The 12,220-nt window shown below is 41.9% G+C and overlaps 1 protein-coding gene across 1 annotated transcript in view; it reads right to left on the minus strand.

The window, feature by feature from the left end:
* Positions 1 to 513, minus strand: part of PFDN1 (prefoldin subunit 1) — a 72,015-nt gene extending 71,502 nt beyond the window's left edge. The window contains exon 1 of the mRNA XM_042936984.1: positions 407 to 513. Within this exon, the coding sequence (XP_042792918.1) occupies positions 407 to 439 (33 nt within the window). The 5' untranslated portion in view covers positions 440 to 513. The remainder of the gene's footprint in view (positions 1 to 406) is intronic.
* Between the last annotated feature and the right edge of the window lie 11,707 nt (positions 514 to 12,220).

A 12,220-nucleotide genomic window follows, 5' to 3' on the forward strand; every position in this document is an offset into this window, starting at 1 on the left:
GGCCTTGGAGTTTTTCAAAGCAAATGAAGATTAAGAATTTACAGATGCCTCAGACCGGGCAAGCCGTCCGAAGGGGCTCCAACTTGAAACGCTTACTTCAGGCCTTACTATGAAACTGAAGGCTCCACGCAACGAAACGGCCCTGGAGGTCAGAACGAGAAGATCGGCCAGCTATCGGCCCGCCACAGGAATCAAACCAGCCCAACCGGCTCTTAGGCAGAAAGAGCTGCTCGCCCCCCACGCCATCCTAAGGAGACCCGATCCCGCCTTAGGACTCTGGGAAATCACGCCCCAGTTCCCTGGGGCCTCTTTTCTTCCTCCGGACTCGAGTCTCACTCGATATTCTTGACCACAGTCCCCTTAGCTTCCAAAGAGAAGCCTCTGCCAGGTGGGGACCCTCTTTTACCTTCTTCAATTCCAGATCCACGGGAGCGGCCATCTTGGTTCAGTCGACGCGCCTGCGCAGTAGGTGAAAGCCGGAAGGATAGTGGGGGAGGGGCGGGCCTTGGAGGTTTGACTGTCCCCTTTCCTTCTGCGCCTGCGCATGGGTCGGATTAGCCGAGCTTCAAGAACTATTACGATACCCGTTACGTCCTCCTCACGTGACCTATCAGGCCTGGCGCACAGATTCTGAGGATGGTTTTAAGCACTTGGACAAATAGCTTACCTTGTGCTTGCTGAATAGAATTGCATGCAGATTCGGCCAAAACCTTTTCAGGCATTCATTCCTTCAGCTAGTCCCTGTGGTGTCAGGGAAGTGGAAAAATCAGCCGGAGCTTCAGGCAGGGTAGTGTGGAGGAGACCAGAGGTCTTCGTTGAAATGTTCTTCCAAAGAATTTATTTCTACTGAAATTCCCTGGGAAGACTTTCTAGACACAGTAGTTCTCAAGAGTGGCCAAATGAATTTATTAAAAGAGTACAGATTCTCTGGTCCTCATCACAAGCTTAATTATTTAGAATCTTTGACACTGGGGCCAGGAAATTTGTGTTTTCGAAAACTCCCCTTATCACCTGTAAGTCACCCAACAAGTCACCTGCAGACCACATTTTGAGAATCTGCTGTAAAACCTTTGGCATCTGAACCAGAAGGATGAATAGTAATTAGACTTTAGAAATGGAGGAAATGGATGTTTTACCTGATGTGGAGAACAAGGGCAAGAGGAAATGTAGATAAATTTCCTTATAACCTGAAGTTCATTGACAAATACTTGAGACAGGCAGAGTATGACATTCCTCCAGGAACTCCCAACTGTCTTAATGTTTTGCTAGAGGGGAAAAACCCTTAGCTAAAAATAGTTAAAATCTTGTAAGCCTTCTTTAGCATATGCAAGTCCTTTTGGAAACTTCACCTTGTCTTTACCTCCCCCAACTCCCCAACTATGGTAAAATCTTGGTTTGAGAGCATAATTTGTTCAGGAAACATTCTTGTAATACAAAGCACCCATATATCAAAGCGAATTTTAAGAACCATTGGCTCAGTTGGGATCATGTGTCATTTGGCATTACATACTGCTCTTATTGTAAGACATTGCTCGTTTATCAAGTTAAAATGTATTAGAAATGCTTGCTCATTTTGCGGAACACTGGCAGAACAAATTACTCACAATCCAAGGTTTTACTGTATATAATCACTCACACCTGACAATCCCAGTGCAGCTCTTTCTGCCCACAGGTCTTGTCCCTGTGCTTTAATAAAAAGACCTTTTTATACCAAAGACGTGTCAAGAATTTGGGGCACCTGGGTGGCTCAGTCAGTTAAGTGTCTGACTTCGGCTCAGGTCATGATCTCACAGTTCTTAAGTTCAAGCCTCACTTCAGGCTCCCTGAAGAAATGTACTTTCTTACATTTATTTTTATTTATTTTGAGAGAGAGAGCAGAAGCTGGAGAGAGGCAGAGACAGAGGGAAAGAGAGAATCCAAAGCAAGCTCTGGGCTGCCAGCCCAGAGCCCAATGCAGGGCTTGAACCCACAAACTGAGAGATCATGACCTGAGCCAAAACTAAAAGAAAAGAAAAAAGAAAAGAAATTAAGAGCTGGTTCTTTGAAAAGATAAACAAAATTGATAAACCCTTAGCCAGACTCATCAAAGAAAAAAAGTGAAAGGACCCAAATAAATAAAATCAAAAATAAAAGAGAAGTAACAACTGATGCCACAAAAATAAGAAGGATTATAAGAAAGTACTGTGAAAAATTATATGCCAATAAGTTGGGCAATCTACAAAAAAAATGGATAAATGTCTAAAAACATACAATCTTCAAAAATTGAATCAGGAAGAAATATAAAATCTGAAGAGACCAATAACTAGTGATAAAATTGAATGAGTGGGGCGCCTGGGTGGCTCAGTTGGTTAAGCGTCCGACTTTAGTTCAGGTCATGATCTCACAGCTTGTGAGTTCAAGCCCCACATCAGGCTTTGTGCTGACAGCTCAGAGCCTGGAGCCTGCTTCGGATGCTGTGTCTCCCTCTCTCTCTCTGCCCCTCCTCTACTCGTGCTCTGTCTCTCTCTCCTTCAAAAATAAATAAACATTAAAAAAAATTTTTTTTAACTGAATGAGTAACAAACAAAAGTCCAGGACCAGATGGATTCACAGGTGAATTCTACCAAACATTTAAATAAGTTAACATCTATTCTCTTTAGGGTGCCTAGGTGGATCAATCAGTTGAATGTCCAACCCTTGATTTTGGCTCAGGTCATGGTCCCAGGGTTGTAGGATAAAACCTTACTTAGCATGGAGCCTGCTTGGGATTCTCTCTCTCCTTCTGCCTCTCTCCCTGGCTCATGCTCTCTCTTTCTCTAATAAACAACAACAACAAAGAACAATAAAAGGGATGAAATTCTAACACGTGCCACAACATGGATGAACCATGAGGGCATAATGCTAAATGAAATAGGCCGGTCACAAAAAGACAAATATTGTATGATCACGCTTATATGAGGGAACTTGAGTAGTCAAAATCATAAAGACACAAAGTAAGATGGTGGTTTCCAGAGGATGGGGAGAAGGGAAGGAATGGAAAGTTATTGTTTAACAGGTAGTGTACAGATTTCAGTTTTACATGATGAAAGGGCTTCAGGAGATGGATGATGATGGTGGTAGCAGAACATTATAACCATTTCATACCATTGAACTGTATGCTTAAAAATGGTTAAGATGGTGGGGCACCTGGGTGGCTCAGTCAGTTGAGCGTCCAACTTTGGCTCAGGTCATGCTCTCATAGTCCGTGAGTTCGAGCCCGCGTCGGGCTCTGTGCTGACAGCTTGGAGCCTGCTTCGGATTCTGTGTCTCCCTCTCTCTCTGCCCCTAACCCACTCTCATTCTGTCTCTGTCTCCCTCAAAAATAAATAAACATTAAAAAAAAATGGTTAAGATGGTGAATTTTATTCTGTGTATTTACCACATAAAAAATTGAAAAAATTTATTTGTTTTTCAAATCCACACGTCCTTTTCTTTTTCACAATGATATGTAATGATATATTCTTGCCTAATAGAATACAATGCACATAGTTATTTTAAAATTTATTTACAACGTCTTATCACCTCAGTTTTTTGGGTGTGAGTTCTTTAGGAGCATCTGCTGATCTATTTTATAACAGTTGATTTTCTCCTTTGACTCATGAGTTTTTTATTAAGAATGCATCTTTAATGTCTGGCATGTCCTAGGCTATAGAAATGTCCTTACACATGGCTTCATAATCAATTCTACCAAAGCCCTCTGAAGTTCATGGGTTCCAGATCAGTTTTTATGTTAATTCTTGACACACTTGAGAGCAGCAAATCCAGGAAAAAAATAAAACTTTCCCTGGGCATAAAGTTGGCAGAATGTGATATATATTTATGGACTGGGAGCCACTGTAATGTATTTCTCGCTTTCATTTGGGTCTTCAAAATAAATTATTTCCTTTCTCTCTCTGGAACTTCTAAAATGTCAGGAAGAGACTATAAAAGTCCTGAAGTGTTTCCAGTCATTAGACACTTACCACAGAATAGCCATGCTGTGCTTACTTCTGTTATTTTTCACAGAGCAAATAGACTTCATGCTGACGGCTTCACAAGTACATGGACTCTTTCCATAGTACTCCTTCCAAGATTTAATCAATCCACAGTTGAGGAACTTAAAAAGGTGATTTATAATCCTTCAGCCTTGTTTATGAATGCTCAATACACTTATTTATTCATTCAACAAATATTTGTTAAATATCTGTTAGACACTGATCTAGGCCTTTGGAGTATAGCAATAACAGGAGACAAACTCCCTGGTCAGAGAATTGGCAGCAAGGTGTGGGAAGGGAGTGCACAGACCATGAAAGCCCTTTGCAAGCTACAGTCAGGGGTTAAAATATTATTCTGAGTGTGATTGGAAGGCACTGAATGAATTCAAAGAGGGTATTGATCTGATATGAGGAGACTGATGTGATCCCATTTTAAAGAGGTCATTGTAGGTGCTAGGTGGTGAATGGATTGGAAGAAACAAGAATTAAAACAAAGAGACCAGTTAGGAGACTATTGAAGTGGTATGAGGCAGATGATGGTAGTCTGGGTGAGGAGGATAGCAATGGAGGTAGAAGTAGATAGATTTAAGTAGAGGTTACTGAATTTGATGAAGGAATGGATTGGGATCAAGGTAGAGGCAATGAAAGAAAGAGAGGAACCAGGGGCACCCGGGTAGCTCAGTCGGTTAAGCATCCAACTCTTGGTTTTGGCTCAGGTCATGATCTCGAGTTTTGTGGGGTCAAGCCCTACATTGGGCTCTGTGCTGGCAGCATGGAGCCTACTTGAGATTCTCTCTCCCTCTCCCTCTCCCTCTCTCTCTGTCCCTTCCTGACTCTCTCTCTCAAAAATAAGTAAATAAATAAACAAATAAACAAATAGACAGACAAACTAAAAAAAAAACAAAAAAACAAAGGGAGGAACCAAAGATCATTACTATACTACATGATTCCATGCATGTGAAATTCTAGAATATGCAAACAAACAAGATCAGTAGTTACCAGACAGAAATGAGGATGAAGGGAACTGGGAAGAAGATAGAAGAAAGGGATAACAAAGGAGCATTACATAACTTTTGCAGCGATGGATATGTTTACTATTGTGATTGTGGAGACAGTTTCCTGGCTGGAAACTTACCGAATTGTACCTTTTTTTTAATTTTTTTTAATGTTTTTATTTATTTTTGAGAGAGAGAGACAGAGTGAGCAGGGGAGGGGCAGAGAGAGAGGGAGACACAGAATCTGAAGCAGGCTCCAGGCTCCGAGCTGTCAGCGCAGAGCCCGACGCGGGGCTGGAACTCACACACCGCGAGATCATGACCTGAGCCGAAGTCGGCCGCCCAACCGACTGAGCCACCCAGGCGCCCCTCGAATTGTACATTTTAACATATTAAGTTTATTGCATGTCAATCATACCTCAAGAAAGCTGATTTATTTATTTGTTTGTTTATTGTGGGTGTATGGGGTGTTAAAGCTTTTTTAAACTTTATTTATTTTTAAATGTTTATTTTTGAAAGAGAGAGAGCGAGAGCATGTGGGCTCAAGCAGGGGAGGGGCAGAGAGAGAGAGAGAGAGAGAGAGAGAGAGAGGATGACAGAGGATCCTAAGCAGGCCCCGTGCTGACAGCAGAGAGCCCAATGTGGGGCTTAAGCTCACAAATCATGAGATCATGACCTAAGCAGAAGTTGGACATTTAACCAACTGAGCCACCCAGGTGCCCCAAATGTATACTTATTTTTGAGAGAGACACAGAGAGCAGAAGAGGAGGAGGAGAGAGAGGGAGACAGAGGATCTGAAGCTGGCTCTACATTGACAGCAGAGAACCCAGTGGGGGCTCAAACTCTCAAACTGCAAGATCCTGACCTGAGTGGAAGTCAGACCCTTAACCTACTGAGCCACCCAGGTGCCCCAAGAAAGCTTGTTTTAAAAGGAAAATAAAGGCTGCTAGGTTTTTGACCTGAGCAAACTAGTTGAATGGTAATGTCTTTTACTGAAAAGAGAAAATTAATTCTTTCTTTTAAATATTTATTTATTTTGAGAGAGAGAGAGAGGGAGAGGCAGAGGGAGAGGGAGAGAGAATCTCAAGCAGACTGCGCCACCAGTGTGCAGAACTGTGCAGATCTCTCACAGTGAGATCATGACCTCAGCCAAAATCAAGAGTCAGACATTTAGCTGACTGAGCCACGCAGGCACCCCGGGAAAAATTAACTCTTAGGATATAGCCTGCATGCAGTCTCAAAGCCTCTGCATAGAAATAATAAGAATAATGCCTCCCCTTTGTGAATAGACTACATTAGTTACAGTAAGTTAAAGTATAGGTTTAAGTGCTGTAACAGAGATTTCAAATGGCTAAAATAAGATAGAAGCTTAGTTCTCCCTGTCACAAGCATCCATACAGAAGCAGTATAGGGTAAGTATATGAATTCCACAAGGCCAGAGTTCCCAGACTCCTTCTATCTTATCCATATGATCCAAGATGACTCATCACCGCCATGTCCACAGCCTAGCTAGAAGGAAGGGGAAAACAAAGGAGGAGGCTCACTCCTCTTTAAAGGCAGGTCCTCGAAGTTATAGATGCGGTTCTGTTCATATCACATTCACCCAAACAGAATCACACAGCCATTCCTGGCCTTAAGAGAGTCTGGGAAATGTAGTTATTGTTATGGGCAACCATGTGTCTAGTCGAATACCAGGGATTCTATTATTACAAAAGGAAAATAGAAGACAAATATTGGAAGGGTGGGAATTAGTAGTCTCTGATACCAGAGTTTTTCATCTTTACAAGGCCATATCCTATTCGTCAGGTTATTTGATCTTTGCAACTTTGTAAGATAGATAGATCCCCAAGGGTTCGTTCAATCTGAGAAGAAGTTTAGCACTTTCAAAACATTTACTAGCTATAAGTGAGATCTATAAGATCCAAGGAAAATTATTTACTTCACAGAGCTTAATTAGAGATAATAGTACTTATGAGTTATCATGTGAATTAAATGAGATTATGCATGCAAAATTTCTGGTATATAGTTGTACCTAATTAACATTAGCTATTATTATGTGTCAAGTTTTGCAAAACTACAGATAAATAAAAGGGCAGTTCATAGTACAGTGGGGGTCACAGGTAGAGAGTTATAAAAGAATATGAAAATTCCACTGCAGAAGAAGTGACTCCAGGAGCTGGAGGAACACAGAGAAAGGCCTCCTAACCCAGGAGTCTTATAGGTTGGAGGCTTTGTTGGTTGCTGGAGGGAGGGATAGGCCAATTAGGTGAAGGAGATTAAGATGGACAAACTTCCCGGGTGCCTGGGTGGCTCAGTCGGTTAAGCGTCCGACTCTTGGTTTTGGCTCAGGTCATGATCTCACGGTTCGTGAGTTCAAGCCCCACACTGGGCTCCACGCTGACAGCACGGAGCCTGTCTGGGATTCTCTCTCCCTCTCTCTCTGTCCCTCCTCTACTCTCTCTGTCTCTCAAAATAAATAAACTTAAAAAAAAGAAAAGATGTACAAACTTCCAGTTATAAAGTAAATGATTCACAGAGGTCCCTGGGTGGCTCAGTCGGTTAAATGCCCAACTTTGGCTTAGGTCATGATCTCATGGTTCATGACTCCGAGCCCCACATCAGGGTCTCTGCTGTCAGCACAGAGCCCTTTTTCAGATTCTCTTTCATTCTCTATCTGCCCCTTCCCCGCTGTGCACACGCACAATCTCTCTCTCTCTCCAAAATAAATAAACATTAAAATAAATAAATACATGATTCACAGTGATGAAAACCAAAACATAAAATAAAATATATATATAAACACATATATATAAACATATATATATATATATATATATATATATATATATAGAGAGAGAGAGAGAGAGAGAGAGAGAGAGGAGTTTCTGCCAAAAAAGGAAGAAGGATTAGGCCTAATATTCCTAGAAGAGACAACGATACCAAGGCTAGAGCCTGGTGTCTTCAGGGAAATACGAGTTTTTTGGTGTAGCTAGAGTGTGAAAATGTGTTAACTATGAAGAAAGGACCAGAGAGATTGATGAGGGCCAATGGCAGAGGGCCTTCCAAGTCAAGCTCAAGAGCTTGGATTCTATCTTCTGGTCACTGAGTTCAGTGGAGTATTATAAGCAGGGTATTTATACTCCAGAAGATTACCATGGCTACTTCATGTGGAGTGATTCCCAGAAGGCAGAAGATGCAAAGCTAGATCACAACTGAAGCAGCCCAAATATCCACCCGCTGATGAATGGATAAAGAAGATGTGGTATATACACATGTATATTACATGTACAATAGAATACTACTTGGCCATCCAAAAGAATGGAATCTTGCCATTTGCAACAACGTAGATGGAGCTAGAGCATATTATACTATGTGAGATAAATCAGGCAGAGAAAGATTAATATCATATGATTTCACTCATATGTGGAACTTTTTCATGTTCATTCATTCTTCAGAGACAGAGAGAGACAGAGAGACAGTGCACAAGCAGGAGATGGGCAGAGAGAAAGACACAGAATCTGAAGCAGGCTGCAGGCTCTGAGCTGTCAGCACAGAGTCCAACTCAGGGCCTGAACCCATGAACCATGAGATCATGACCCGAGCTGAAGTCAGATGCTTAACTGATTGAGCCACCCAGGCACCCCATAGAATCTAAAAAACACAACAGATAAGCATAGGGGAAGGGAAGGAAAAATAAGAGAAAAACAGAGAGGGAGGCAAACCATAAAAGACTCTTAAATATGGAAAACAGACTGGGGGTTGCTAGAAGGGAGGCAGGTGTGGGGTGGGCTAGATGGGTGATGGGCATTAAGGAGGGCACTTGTTGGGATGAGCACTGGGTGTTACATGTAAGTGATGAATCACTGGGTTCTACTCCTGAAACCAATACTACACTGTATGTTAACTAACTTGAATTAACTTGAATTAAAAATAAAATTAAATAAAGTAAAATAAAATTAAGTAAAAGTAAGGTAGAAGAAAAGAACTAAAGCAGAAAAAAAAAAAAAAAAAAAAGAACTGAAGCAGCCATCCACATCTGGCCAAGGGGTCACAACTAAGTGGAAGAAGAAGAGAGCCTTAGAGTTCATCTCGTCTTCAAAATTTCTGTCCTGTCTTGAGCAAGTTCTCTCCTAACTCTGCCTTATCACAACTCCTTTTGTATCAAATTACTGGAGAAATATCTTCTTTAAACAGACTCTTTTTCTTTCTTTTTTTAAAAAGGTGTTTACATTTATTTTTGAGAGAGAGAGAGTACAAGCAGGGGAGGGTCAGAGAGAAAGGAGGACAGAGGATCGAAGTGGCCTCTGCACTGACAGCAGAGAGCCTGACGTGGGGCTCAAACTCATGAACTATGAGATCATGACCTGAGCTGAAGTTGGATGCTTTACTGACCGAGCCACCCAGGTGCCCAGAGAAACCTCTTCTTTGATAACATTTCTATATAAGGGTGACCAACCATCATGGTTTGCCCAAGGCTGTACCAGTTTTTATGCTAAAAGTCCTGTGTTCTGGGAAACCCCTCAATCCTGGGTTAGCCAGGATATTGGTAGCCCAACCTTCAGAGGTTTATGGAGAGGCAGTGTGGTATAATGGTTAAAAGCAAATTCTGGAATTGCCTGGATTCAATTCCAAGCCCCATCTTGTATCAGGTACAGGATTTTGAGCAGGTTACTTGCTGTAGCCCAGTTTCCCCACATGAAAAACAGGAGGATGCAGTATAATATTTACATCACAGGGACATCGTGAGGATTACATAATATATACTGAGTATTTAGAATGGTGGCTGGAACATTCTATTTGTTATAAGCATTCTGAAATTTCAGCGGTTATAAACCTACCACCTTCTAGTTTATTTCACTTCTGTCCCACACATCCCCTTGCTCTGTCATCCTTTCTTGGATGCCTCCAGACCCTTCACTTCAACCTCACAGTCATCCAACCTAAGTGTGGTGAGAAAAAGTAGTTCTGTGACACTGGAGACACTCTGGTCTATGTGTAACCTCTGAGAGTATTATTGAATTAAAAATAATTGAAGCCTTTTAAGACTCTCTTCCAAGCGAGGCTACCTCCTGATATCCCCAAGAATGGGTAAATCTCACCTATTACCTTTGAAAATGAATTCTGCACAGCAGTCTGCCTGGGAGTAGGATGGGATTGGGTAGGGCATCTGTAAGGCTCACACGTGGTAGTTCTGTGAGGGCCTCAGGAACAGGGATGGGGGGGGGGGGTGATCCTTCCCAAGTGACACATTTGCCGAGAAACTCTGAGGTAGCTCTTCTAGCTGACAAAGTAAGGTTTGGAAGGGGACCTTTCTAGGAGAGGAAGGGGAGCCTTAGCTGTGCCTACTAAGTGACACAGTCTTTGGAAATTCTGCAAGGAGAGGAAGTGAGTCGTTGTCATCATAAGCAGGAACTGGTGGTGGCTTTTCCCAGGCACTTTGCCACATCTGATTCAGTCTGTTTACAAAAAGTCCAAAGAAAGGGAGTATTTTCAGTCAATCTGATTATTTAAACCTGTGTAAGAGATGAGGCTGGGTAACAGAGCATAACAAAATCTGGGTTATTTATCCCACAGCTCACCAGAGAAAGTGAGGGTGTGGGGACTGCCAAAGGTCAAAGCCAAGGACAGGAGACTCTGACGAAGAATAGAAAAGGAATAAAACCAGAAATCAAAGCCTAGTGGAGAATCCATGTCTCCATTACCCTGGCTCACCCCAAGCGGAAAAAGTTCACGGTCTGTTAGAACAGGAAGAGGAATACAATGGGGTTGGGTCAAAATCTGGACAAAACTCTACATGCATTTTATAAATAGGCACCAAAAAGTACCAGCACAGAGAAATGTTTTTCTACCCTCAGAGCTGTACCTAAGACAAGGTGACTAAAGCTTTACCCCAGAGCACTCACACATAGAAGCTCCAAAGTTGTAGAGGTTTCTTAAGTTTTTATTTATTTTAAGTAATCTCTACACCCAACGTGGGGCTCAGACTCACAACTCCAATATCAAGAATTGCATGTTCTTCTGACTGAGCCAGCCAGGTACCCCTCCAAAAGTTTTTAAATAAAGATTTCTTTTAATTGTGAGAAGCTAGAAAATTTAATCTTTTTTTTTTCTTTTACATATTAGAAGACCATAAATGAGTATAGCACCTGGTAAGCAAGAAACTTAGTTGAAATAGGAAACCCCACATCTTCCACCTTGTTACTAAGTCTCATAAATATCCACAGGCAACTCCAGGCTCACATTTAGGTTATCTTTCAGGGTGAAAAGAGACAATGCTTTTTTCTTTCATAGCTCCAGAAAGAGTCCTAGGATTGACTTCTCTGTTTCTTGCTGGCCAGCTTGAGTAATGTGTCCATCTTTAAAACAATCACAATAGCTAGAGGTATGGAATGCTCTGATTGGTCAGGTATAAGCCATTCCTGGAAGGTTAGGGGTATCACCCTCACCCCAAAAAAACACATCGACTGAGGGTGAGCACAGTGTCTTCTTTACAAAAGAGTAAAGTATAACTATGAAAGGAAAAGCAATGGGTATCACAAGGAGAAAAAAAAATAGTTGTCTGCCATTTCAATCTTCTCTCCTAATGAATAGGTCAATTCCATTTCAATGGGTACATAAGTTTCATGATTGTGAAGTTCTTCCCCAGATAGTGATTGCCAGGGACCTCAAGGAAACAGTCTTGCTTTGCACTGGAGTCCTTGGATCCATTGGATGAGAAGAGTACCGTCCAAGGGGACTGAATCTAAGACTTAATGTTGCTTAGCTTTTCTAACTCAGAGAAACTAAGACTGTCTCTCTGTTTCATTAAAGGCCAAATGGAGCAGTTGATAGGGATGCAGAAGTTACCACTTCCTTTTGTCCCCTCAGCTAAGGTCAAATGCCTCAGCCTGGGTTTGGGAAGATGGCAAAGTGGGTTGGTTCTAGGTGAGCAGCCTTTGTGACCTCACAGGTCTTTGCCTTTCTAACCACAGTAATTAGTGGAATACATAAGTGGTACCACCAGGAGTACTTATCCTGGAATCCTGGAATCTGAAGGCAGAAAGCCACACAGAATCAGGGAGCAAGCTTTCCAAAGGTCCCTATTAATCCATCCATTCATCATATACCTCCATTGTGCTCTGCCATTGGAAATGGATCCTGTATAAAACTTCCTGAAAAGAATCCTAGACTCAAAAAGCTGGAAGGGATCTGTGAGTTCTTCTAGTCTACCACCTCACTTTACAGTTGAGGACA

The sequence above is a fragment of the Panthera leo genome, chromosome A1 (assembly GCF_018350215.1).
Source record: "Panthera leo isolate Ple1 chromosome A1, P.leo_Ple1_pat1.1, whole genome shotgun sequence".
Lineage (NCBI taxonomy): Eukaryota > Metazoa > Chordata > Mammalia > Carnivora > Felidae > Panthera > Panthera leo.